General features: G+C 42.8%; 1 protein-coding gene across 1 annotated transcript in view; it reads right to left on the reverse strand.

Annotated features, from left to right (window-relative positions):
* Positions 1–10857: 10857 nt before the first annotated feature.
* The window catches only part of HTR4 (5-hydroxytryptamine receptor 4), a 172099-nt gene continuing 170250 nt past the window's right edge, over positions 10858–12706 (reverse strand). The window contains exon 6 of the mRNA XM_054975547.1: positions 10858–11200. Within this exon, the coding sequence (XP_054831522.1) occupies positions 11113–11200 (88 nt within the window). The 3' untranslated portion in view covers positions 10858–11112. The remainder of the gene's footprint in view (positions 11201–12706) is intronic.

Raw genomic sequence — 12706 nt, forward strand, 5'->3', positions numbered from 1 at the left:
CATATGAGAAGAGATCTATCTTGCCTCTTTCATGGACCAGTATGGTCTAGAGACAATTTTAGAAAACACCTGAGCTTTGTTCTCCTGTGTGGTTTCCCTGTTTTTATACTAGTTTTTTACATTGAGAATAATGCTAGCGTTGAAAAAAAGCTGCGAATTAGTATATTTCTAGTGGTCTTTCCTTCAGTTTTAAAATCTTCTGCACACAGGTCTGATAAAAAAGATGATTGAAATGAAACTTTTCCTTGTGTTCCTTGCAATTTTTTGGCTCGTGGGCCTAGATGTTTTCAGCTTGAATATCCATCTGTCGGTGATTATTGATAAGTGACTTTGGCTGTTCACAGGAACTGGAGGAGGTGATAACTGGTAAAAAGTATTGAGTAGGATTCACCCAGGAAGATATATTTTCCTCAGTAAGAAAGTAAACATCTTGTACATCACTGCCTGATTATTTCAATACAGCTGGTGTAGACCCCCAAAGTAGGTCTTTCTTTTCACAGCCATGCAAGTTCTCTCTACTAATTCCTGAAATGGCTGTCAAGCAGCAGCCAGCAGGAGAGCTCCAGCCTGCCAAGATTGAGTCTTTTTTCAACCTAATGTTATCAAAATTGCATCAGAGTTTCTGCTGCCTGTCCTGTCCACCAAAGAACCTCCAGGTTTTAAGAAAACTGGATAAAGAGAATAAATTCTATAGGCCCCTGAGCAAGATCCCCTCTAGCCATTATAATTGCACTTTCATTATAATTATAATTGCACTTTCATTATTTTCTGTGGGGGGACTTCTGGGGGGATGGGCTAAAGTCATGGATTTTCAACCGAATGTCACCAAAATTTCAGTAGAGTGTCTATTGCTTATTCTTCAATGAACCCCCAAGTTTCAAGCAAATTGGACAATGGGTCTATAGACCCCTGAGCAAGGTCCCCCCCATCATTGTAATTGTACTTCTATTATTCCCTATGGGGGACTTTTTCAGGGTGCTGGAGTCATTTTTTTGACCAAATGTCATCAAAATTGCAGAAGAATTTCTTCTGCTTGTCCACCAACCCCCCCAAATTGCAAGCAAATTGTCCACCAAAGAACCCCCAACAAGCCCAAGCTTTCTGTTTCAAGAGGAAAAAAACCTCTCTTTCCACTTCACAAGGGCAGAGGAAGGAGAATGGCAGCTTTCTGCACCTTGGGATTGGTTGGGAGTGCTCTGTGCTTCTCCCTTGTCCAGAAAGTCAGTAGAACAACAACAACAATAAACCTGCTCAATGCTGCATAGCTAATAAGCATCAGAACTTGAAAAAAATTGATATTGGGGGGGCGGGGTGGTGTATCATTATTCCCAAGCACCTTGTGTTTGTGTAACCATTCTGGAAAATCAAGATAATGATTCGAAACAGAGATTTCCATTTATATTTTCAGCAGGGCAATTCTGTTATGCACACCCCTAAATATTAGTACACAATTGTTATTAGTCTCCCAGTGTTGTAGATAGCAGTAAGTGAGGGAAGGACTACCTGGATCATAGTTTTATCAGTGTTTTAGTAGGTATACTTACAGTGCAATTGTACACAGAATTACTCCAGTTTACGATTATGACTATTGATTGTAGTGGACTTACAGTGGATAACTCTGCACAGGACTGCATTGTCAGTTTTCTACTTTGTGCTTGCAAATTGAACCAAGAAAGATCCAAAGGAACTAAGGAAAAATGCAAGTCAATTTTGGTGGTATTCCTCTTCTGGCTGGTAGATGAGGAACAATGGTTCATTCTACTTAAGACAACAAGACAACCATCTAATCTTTACAAATTTGGCCCAAGAATGATCAGTTGCAGTATGAATGAGTGCTAGAACCCCATCCAAATGTTATGCCAACTTGGAAGATTCAGGCACTTTCAGACATTCCTAAGGGATTGTACTACATAAGCACTCGACAATTCTATAGCCATCTTTGGCTGTTTGCTGTCTTCATAGTACTTGTTTTCAGTCAAACATGCAACAGTGTCCAAGATCAGCCATAAATGTGCTAAATTAATCCACTGACTGATTACCGCAATCATTTTGTTTGCATTTTTATGCAATGAGCATGCATTATTATTTTAAAGCTTAATATGTTTCATTAAAAACACAGTTGGTGTGAGTCATCAATTACTTAAGTGAACATCCATTTACTTAAACCAATTCAGCTCTAATTAAGTGAACATTTATTTTTGCAGGGGGGGGGAATAAGACTACCTCAATATTGCATCAGTATTTACATGGGGTGCCACTTCTCATCTGCAAAACAGTAGAGTCCAGTAGCACCTTTACGACTAAGCAACTTATTTGTAGCATAAGCTTTCAAAAACCACAGCTCTCTTCGTCAGATGCATGGAGAGTGTGAAGAAACTGGCAAGAGATATATAGGTGGTGAGGAGAGGAGAGAGAGAGTGCAGGGAGTGAGGGTCATGTAAATATAAATCAGTTGCAAAAGTCATGAAAGAGGTGGAGTGCACAATCCAGGCTGGGTGTGAGCCCCTCCTCTCCATAGCTGAACCTGAATGGAATGCCTGAAGGCAGTTACTTCTGGTAATGAGATAACCATTCATAGTCTCTATTCGATCCAAGTCTGATTGAGTCAGATATACATATGAATTTCAATTCAGCAGCTTCCCGTTGGATCCTGCTTTTGAAATGTTTCTGTTGAACTATGGTGACCTTTAAGTCCTTGATGGAATGTCCTGGTAGATTGAAGTGTTCTCCTGCTGGTTTCTGGATATTGCCATTTTTAATGTCAGATTTGTGTCCATTTATTCTTTTGAGCAGAGGTTGGTTGGTTTGTCCAATGTACAGAGCAGATGGGCATTGTTGGCACATGAGGGCATATATCACATTGGAGGATGAGCAGTTGTAAGAGCCAGAGATTGTGTAGTTAGTGCTATTGGGTCCTGTAATATTTTCTGGTTAGATATGTGGGCAGAGTTGGCATCCGTCTGTTGCAGGGTCTGGTACCTGTGCTGGTGACTCTGTTAGCCAGGTCATGATTGTTATTGAGAAGTTGTTTAAGGTCTGTAGGCAAGGAGAGGTCTTCCACCCAGTGTGAGAGAGTGGCATCGTTTTCCAGGATGGGCTGTAGATTTATTGATTTGATTTATACCCCACCCTCCCCACAGATGGGCTCAGGGCAGCTAACAACATTCAAAAAACACATTAAAAGTCACAAAATTAATAATAATTTTTAAAAACTCATTAAAATAGTCCAGAAGTAGGCTATTTTCCATATATGGGCATACCAGATGGCCGAGGGCAGCCCCAGAAGAAGTGGTGGTCTTAGATGGAAAAAGGAGGACACCCACTGGCACTTAGCCAAAGGTCAGGTGGAACATCTCCATTTTACAGGCCCTGTGGAACTGTAACAGGTCCCGCAGGGCCTAGATCTCCAATGGGAGAGCATTCTACCAGGCCGGGGCCAGGGCAGAAAAGCCATAAAATGTAAGTACTGTATTCAAGCTATGTATATAAACTCTATGTATTTACTGGGAAAAGGGTCAGCATTATGGCTTGGAGTCCTATAGTAAATTCCCACAAACAAAAGGGGAAAATTCTCACCTGTTTCCCTGACCTGCTGCTGCTGACCTCCTGCCTCCTTCTATTGCTGGGAGACCCCTGTCTCCAGGGAGCAGCATTTCAAGGATTATATGGGGCTGCTGTGTGAGAGAGATACAAGGAAGTCTCATTCTACTGACAAAAACCTAGGGTACAATTCTTCACATGCATAGTGATCCCCCAGCCTCTCAAAGGCAGGTGAGATGGATCAGCATATCGCATAGTACAGCATCTCAGGAGATGGACTTGGCGGACTTGGCATAGGGGCATCATTCTCAAGATGAGTCTCCCCAGAATTCCAACTGATCTCCAGATTACAGAAATCAGTTCCTCTGGAGAAAGGTGGAGTCTAGGACAACCCATCCATGCTTAGCTTCTTCCCCAAACTCTCCCCTCTCCAGGCACTAACTCCCAAATCTCCAGGAATTTCTCAGGCCAGAGATGGCAACCTTAACTTGACAACCCAAGGTGTGAGTGATGTCAAGAAGGGACTGTGTACTGGTTGGAACTTTGTAATAACTACTTTAATAATGACTTTAAAGTCCGCAAGCTTTAAAGTTTGCAAGCTGCTTTGAGTCCTGTGTTCCAGGGAGAAAGTGGCATATAAATAAATCACCGGTGTTTATGGAATTCTCCTTTTGTATGTTGAACTCCCCTGTTAATCAGAGTATTTATCCAAAAAAGCCATGTCTATAAATGATGCAGTAGGAATGGAGAAGATACAGAAAACAGCAACTAAGGCTAGAGGTACTTTTCTGTGTGAAGGAGGACTGAAGACCTTGGGAGGAAAAAAGGGGTGGGGAAACTGTACACTTTCTATAATTGCAAACAGTGCAAAGAGTGTATATAAGATTTTTTCTTTCTCTCTCATTCACCTAGTGAGATTGATTCATGATAGGCTCCAGTGGACAAAAAACACTTGTCAGATGCCACCGTCCACCTGTCTATCCCCACTAGCTGTACAGCAGCAGGCACTGTCCTCAGGCTCCGCAGCACTGCCTCTGTCTGTCAGTACACAGCTGCTGGTGCCTCTACAGAGCCCCAGGCCACCTTCACCATTAGGATAGCAGCAGCCAATGCCCAGGCACAACCCTGGGCAACAGCCTCCAACCACCTAGCTGACTCACCCGTCCTCCTGCAGCGCGCAGTCAGCTCAACCTCAGCTAGGCCCACAGGAGATGGTTGGCAGCAAGAGCCGGGCAAGCACAGGCCCCAAGCTGCCAAGGAAGCTGTTGGAAAGGCTCCAGAAGCAGCAACAGTGAGCAGGGCAGAGAACAGGAAAAATGCCCCGCCCTGGGCAGGAGTTGGTGGGGCCAGGAGACTGCAGAATCTACCCAACCCTCCCATCAGATAGGCTGGGAGAAGGGCCACTCAGGGAGGCTGGGCGAGGATTGGGAGAAGGTCCAGGGAAGTGGGGCAGGAGGTATCCTATAAAATCAGGGTCCTGAGAAGGCTGAAGAGGAACTGCAGGGAGAGGCAGGGCAGGTGAAGGAACACAGTGGTGCAACTCCCTTCCCTGCCCATCTGAGGCTGGATGACACCTTCCAGGGGAGCTGGCATGATGGCAGTCGGGTGTGAGCACTGTTGAGAGAGGAGCGTTTCACACTTCACAATTCATAATGAATTAACCTATGAAATTCATTGCTACATAATGTGGTGCTGCTGACCTCTAGCTTAGATAACTTTTAAAAAGAATTAGTCTTATTATGAAGTCCATCAACCATAAGCCATGGAGGTAAATAGAACATGTCTGTTCAGAGGCAGTATATCTGCACATCAGATCCTGGGGACAAACAACAGGGTTTTACCATCTCCACCCTGCTCTCCTTCTGTTTTGGCCTCAGGTGATAACAGAATGTTGACTAGGTGACCATTAAAGTTTCATCTCCTCCAGATCCACCCTTTTAGCTATACGCAGACATTCAAGTTCCTCGCATGGTGGTGTTTTGGGATTGCAATGATTTTGTCATGCCTGCCTCTCCCTGCAACGATTTCCAGGGTGGATTTAACATTTGCATAAAGGCCAAGCCATTCAGAGATCAACCTAATGTATATTGCCTTGAGGCAAAGGATCTACATGCTGCGACTGGCCTCCTACTGGGTAGGGAGTGTTGCCCCCAGAGTGTCGTCATCTAGTAGCTGGCTACTCTGCCCCATGGATGTGTCTTAATGCTTGAATGGGCGCAACTGTCCATTTTTAGATTTTATTGTACTATGTTTTAATCTAATTGATGCTGTTTTATTGTATTTATTACTGCCTGTGATCTGTTCTGAGCCCGCTTGCGGGGAGAGCGGAAATTGAGTAAAATTTTTAAAAAGCAAGGGTTGTATGGGCTGCATGGATCTGGTCTTCTGTGCACATAGGCCCTTGTGAAAGCAAGCATTAAATGCTAAAGAAAAAAAAGTAGATTGTATATATACCAAGATGGAAGACTGACACAATCCTGATCCCGTGTGTGTGTGATCTTTTGTGCTGGGCTTGAAAATGAATTTAACAAACACTTCTATATGTTGGGATTTGAAGTATATAATAAAGATGACCCTGATGGGACTGTTAGCCAAATTTACATGTTCAGAGCTTTAAATATACTGCTTTCATCTACAATTAGTGACCAAAAGCACAGATTATGGCTTTGAAAAGGTATTTGGGAGAAAGAGAGAGGAACATAACCATCAATAAGATTTCATCGCAATGCCATTTATTAGGCTGACCTCTTGGTTCATGTGAGCTGCAGCAGTTCCCGCCAGTCAGCTCTGACTGCCCGCAGCCCTGGCATTTAAGAAGCACACACCATCTAGTTACTGCCCTGCATCTCCTCGACAGGCTTGATCATCTTCTAATTATGGTGTGTGACCTCTCCTCCGAGCTCCTTCTCAGAGCTGCCACTTTATAAAGTCATCAGCTTTCTGTCTGTGAAGTACATTTATTAAAGTCCCTTTATTCTGCCTTTAAATTAGGGTTGCGAACATCCTGGAGAAAAAATAATGCCCTGTCCCTTTAACAGAGGCTCATGTACTAGGTGATATTATTTACTTTCATGCCCTGAAAAGCTTCTGCTGTCCATTTCCACAGATTGAACCTCTATTAAAAGGGGAGGTCATTTTTCTATAAGCATGTTGCCAACATTATTTAAAATTCAAATAGTTTACTCAGCATGTTGGATTCAGTATTTCTGTAAGTTATCTTAACAGGTAGAAGTGTCTGTTTCTTCATGAAATCAAGCCAGGATGTGTAGAGAAAACCTCTAATAAGAAGAGTCAAGGTGCTGGGAATATATTGGGACAATCTAGCAAAAGTAATGAAAAAATAAACCCAATAGAAATCAATGGGACAATCACAACTGACGGTGCAGTCCTATAATGCATGTCTACTCAGAAGTAAGTCTTGTTGCTCAGTAGGTTTACACCAACATACATTTGCATAAGATTACAGCACGTTTCTTGCTCCATTGTTTTAGATCAAGTTAACTAACCGTTTGATTATCATGTGTAGCGTATAGACTTTTTTTAAAAAAATGGTCATGTTGAAGGTATCCTGAACATGTATTCTAATAGAAAGATAAATGTTTGAAGAATGACCAAAACACTGTCAACAAAACACTGCTTTATTGAACAGGATACCGTGTCCTCCAAATATGTCAGATAAAGGAGTCTGTACTTGTTCACAATAATAATCTAGTTCAGCCAAGCTTAAATATGGAACTATCAAAGATGCAAGTTCTGTACCTGCTCTTTAATCAAATAAGGTTTTCAAATTATTACTGGATATTATATGATTAAATTCAGAAGTAACCAAGCATAGAATCTGTTCTGATGCAGGGGCCCTTTAGATATTCTGCAACCTATCTGGAAGGTGCTTATCTATGAGCAGGACTGATTATATGGATCTTTTCTACAAAATTAATGCCCACGCAAAAGTGGAGTTGATTCTGTGGAGAAGAACTGATCAACCCTGTCCACATGGATGGGTCAACTGTTCATAGATAAGCAGCTCCTGAACAGCAGGAAGCACATGTAAAGGAAGGGTTGCCAACCTCCAGATGCAGCCTGTGGTCCTCCCAGAATTACAACATCTCCAGACTACAGCGATCCATTCCTCTGGAGTTTTGGAGAGCAGGCTCTATGGTATCATATCCCTGCTGAGTTCCACCCCCTAAAATCTGCCTTCCCCAGGCACCTCCCCCAAATCTCCAGGATTTCCCCAAGGCATAGTGGCAACCCTCTGTAAAGGGTACTGCAGAGAAAGATTTCAGGTAAGTCAGAGAAGGTGTGACACAACGGTGAACAGAATGTTCACTATTAGCTTACATACACAAGGTGCAGGTAAACAGAACTAAGGATCAACTACATGGCCAAAGTTCATTAGGAAAAGGGGGAAGGACTGGCAGAGGGGGGTGGGGTTCATCTGCAAAAGGATCCTAACTGCATGCATGTCTCTGAGTGGCAGCAGCATAATTAGTGCTCAGGTGGCAGTCCTGCAGGAGAAGGCTGAAAGGAAGAACTGTAGCTGATGGCACAATTAGCCACATGGTTGGGTCTTTCAAGGACTACGAGGCACCTGTGCATGTTTGTCAAGTGCCAGGAGAAGCAACATTAGCTGGGAAGCACAGTTTTAAATGACAGAGCTGGTGGAGATAGCTCCGGAAGGGACAGATTCTCTCACAGCCCTCCACCACCTCTGGCATGCCAGAATGTCTCCCCTTCCGGAGCCTTTGCCCTGCTGTTAGCTGGGAATGGTAGGTTTTAAAAGACAGAGCCAGCGGAGATCGCTCTGGAGGGGATGGAGTCTCTCACAGCCCTCCGCTGCCTCTGGTGTGCTAGACTGTCTCCCCTTCCGCAGCCTTTGCCCTGCCACCCTCGCTGCTTAAAATTTTAATTAACCAAGCCTATGCAAGGCAAAGGCTCCGGAAGGGGAGACAGTGGTGGGCTGTGAGTCGGGACAGAATCCACCCCCTCCAGAGTTACCTCCACCAGCTCTGTCATTTAAATCTATACTTCCCTGCTAACATTGCATCTCCCAACATGTGAAGAACATGTGTCAAAAGTCTTGTGTAGAGAGACTCTGATGGGATGGGAAACAGGCCATGAGGAAGTGCAGCCATCAATCACACCCCTGGGCCAAACAGTTGGTCTGTCCAAATTCTTCTGGCTTTTAAAATACAGAGCAGGTGAACACAGCTAGTTCACTCTGGGGTCCATAGATTTTCTCTCTGTCCCTCTACTGATAGAGTTCTCAGTTTCTCTAATGGGCACATAAAAGCAAGCATGCACAGTGTCCCAGGAAAACCTTGGAAGCCCCCCCCCCGAACTAAGATGCAGTTACTGTTTAAACCACAGGTATGTTCAGCATAGACCTGGTCAGCAGATAAATAACTGTTTGTGTATCTGGACTGAGCATATCAGAATCGCACTTCCACTCCAAATTTAGGGTTACCTGTCCCCCAAATATCAGCACAGCAACACGCGCCACAAAAGACCATAAAATCATCCTCACAACTTTCATACTATGACTGTAACTCACCAGATCTCCAAACTAGAATTGGCCAATGGAATGGTCTGTGAATTGCACTTTTTCTCTGTCATTCAAAATGATTTTACAGTTAACAACTGTCACATAGCAACAGAGAACAATAATAAAATAAAATAAACCACTAATGATAACTTGTTTTAGCTCCTATACTTAGAAGCTCTTAATGGGAACACCCCATCCTATTTAAAAAATAATAATAAATAATGTCAGGTTTTCATCTATACATTAAAAAAAAATCTGTACATGTTTATACAATGTAACAAAATACCTATCTGTTTTTCAGAGCAAGGTTGTCATTGCTGGATTACATCTTCAGCAAAGAAGAATTCAGATCCATGCCTGGACTTGCACATTTCCAATGGCATGAAAATTAGACTATGGCAATGCCTGCCACCATACATGCAAAGAAAGGAGATCACTGCCAATATAGAACGTAGGAACATCTGCATGCAGAAAGTAGCTGCTGTAGGCATGGCAGATCTTTTAAAGGAACAGTTACATACCGGAAATATCTGAAAGCTCTAAGGAGGAAAGGAAAGAAAAACCCTCAAGGGTGCAGTTGGTCTCATACTAGCACTTCCAACAGTCAGGCTCCAGCACTTTACGACCTCTGCTGAGGCAGTATTCCTACTGAAAGATTTACTGTCTGAACTGTGGGTAAGCAGCATTACAGATGCTACCAGGTGATCAGATGACCTCTTTAATCTGGTCGTTTTGTCTCCTACTGAGCAGAATGTGTCAGATAATCCTCTTTGTTACTGCCATTCCTCCCAGTAGCATTTGCCTCTGGAACCCAACTTATAGAAAATGCCACTTGCTTCTGATTAGTTCATGGCTTCCAGTCTGCTTCTTTCCTGAATGCAGGGGTCTCTGGTTTCATTAGCACTTGGGAGACTGATTCCCAGTGAACCCTCGCAAGCGGGAAGCCACCCAATAGATACGGCATTCATCACATACAGTACACTCTGACCCGACTTGTGATAAAATGAGCTAAGGGCAAATACAGGAGCTCTCTTTCAAACTTACCCTTCAGCAACACAGGGTGTTTATAAGTAATTAAACACACATCAAGATGGCACTAGTAGTGAGTTTAGTAAGCTACACTTACAGTGTAATCCTAAGAAAAGTTACTCCAGTCTAAGCCCATTGAAAGCAATGGGCTTAGACAGGAGTAACTCTGTTTAGGATTGCACTGTTAGTGAGCTACATGAGCCACTGTTTTCTTACATCCTCTGCCTGTTGGCCAACATTTTCTTTAAACCATTACTGCACAAGTTTATCAAAGAATGGACTCTACTGACAACTTGTGGAGTCTGAAGGCCTCTTATTAATGAAAATGTTGTATGTTACCTAACAATCATGTCACTCACAATGTAACAGTTTAGTGGGAGCTGAGAACTTCATGGACTGTCCCTCCCTATGATAGCTAACTCTACTTCTGTGGGCCACATTCAGTTCTTTTTCTGCTCTTTGTGTTCCTTTTTTTGCCCAGCAGACATACTGAAAAAAATGAGAAAGACAATTCCCTCTGTTGCTGCAGCACAGGATAAGTTTGTATCTTGAGTAGGAACTCAAATCACAACTGAACATAGCTGAAAAGAGTCTCTCAGTTCCTATTTTTGGTAAAGCAAAAGTGTGATTTGATATTAGCACTTCATATCAAATCGGCACCTAGGAAAAGAGTTATATCATTGCCATAAACCAAGAAAGGTAGTGCGTATGTTTTTGTGTGTGGAGCAAGCACTGGACTCAGTCAGTGCATTGTTACCATTTGCGTATCACCTACAAGCACTGTGACTTTCCAGGCATCATTCTGCAGCAGCAAGATCTCTCTTCTCCAGGGTCCCCTCTTTCCTGCTGGCAAGCACGCCTTTGCTGCCGGGTGCCCATATCAAATCCATACAGCAGAGCACTATAGAACTGCGGCAAACATTGATCTGGCAATCAGTTCCTGACGCTTGACGACCTTTTGGCAGCCCTGCAGGGTGGATGATGTGATGGGGCCTTAGTCAGAAGCAGGACTCTTGGGATTCTGGGTCATTGTGGATTGGAAGCTTGTCATGTTCCTGATGGTGCCCATTGTACAAGACCGTGTACCTAGAGAAAGGGGGGGAAATGGAATTAGAACCAATGACAGAAATACCTTGGGGGGGGGGGAAAGGGTTCTTTCTGAAATGCTCCACATGATTTCTCTGGATCCACGGGCTCAACAGTGTAGAAATCCAGTGTAGAAAATCCAGGGTAAAAATAATGATTTTTTCCCCAGGATGTGTAATTTAATCTAAACCCACAATTTTGGACAAGGAGTTATTATTATTTTAGTATTATCATTTTTAGTAACCCCGTAGTTATTAGGACTAAAATTACTAAAATAGAGTGTTAAAAGGTTTTTATTAACAATACAACATTTGTTTGCAACTGTGTGGTAGAATTGAATTTCCCTGGAAATAATCATGACTTCTCTACAAATAAGACAATGTGGTTTAAGCCCTCCTTGCATATACTTTCCATCTGCCTGTCCCCCTCTCCCCTCGCCATCCTATGGCTATCACCTCGAGGGTGATGAATCACAAAGACTGTGTCCTGAAATGCTGGCAGCCATATCAGTAATTCCAATTTTCTGTTTTGAGAAAGGAGGAAGAACCCAAGCTCAGCAGAGAGACCTCACGGACTAGCGCAGTGACTCAAAGCTGCAAATGATCTTTCCTCATGGACTAGTGTTTCCTCATGGACTAGGGCATCTTCTGTTTTCTGAGTGGGGGGGAGAGAGAAGGAGCAGTGCCCAAACAGCTCCTAAAACACCCAGCTCTGATATGCACATCACTTATCAGTTACAAGAGGAGCACATGGCTGAAGAACTTGCTTTCTTTATTGGCTAGGCTGGCAGCCAGTCCAGGTGCTGAAGAACTACCTACCCATGTTTCTTGTTCAGGATTTATGAACACTCTGAATGTGATTAAACTGCATATAAAGTTGAAGTAATGTGTGAAATAATGCTGGCTCAGTAATCTTACACGTCCACATTTTCTGATGGTGCAAAGATACAAAAATAGATTTTGATTACACTGGTCTATTATATTTTAATAACATCACCCATGGCTAATTGTTCTGCGCAAGACTTGTCTCTCCAAACCCTCTGTCCTTGTAATCGATTGAGGACAAAAGAGAAAGCAAATAATCCTCTTCTCTGATGAATCAAGGTACAGTTAACAACTGCTTGGGAACCTAGACTATGCTATGTTACTAGATGTGTTTGCCTTGAAATAAACCACCTACCATCTGTTCAGTTCTATAATTGCAAATGCAAACAAAATAATTCACAATTGTATCATAAAAACACAAAGCTGAAAGATTAAGATGACTGTATGTTAGTTATTGCAAGCAGGGAAGCATCTGCACAGTTTTTCCTCTCATTTTAGGCACAGGTGGGAAGCAGTCCTTTCTGGAGCAACCTCTGTTTTTACGGCCAGTAATAACTGTATGGCCTGTCCGGAGTCTACTATGGTAGTTATATAGAACTGAAAGCAGCTGATATGACTCAAACATACCTACAAGCTGGTCTGCAAGAAAAATAATCTAAAAGAACAATATATTTCATTAGTA

This window comes from Eublepharis macularius, chromosome 4 (genome assembly GCF_028583425.1).
Source record: "Eublepharis macularius isolate TG4126 chromosome 4, MPM_Emac_v1.0, whole genome shotgun sequence".
Classification (NCBI taxonomy): Eukaryota; Metazoa; Chordata; class Lepidosauria; order Squamata; family Eublepharidae; genus Eublepharis; species Eublepharis macularius.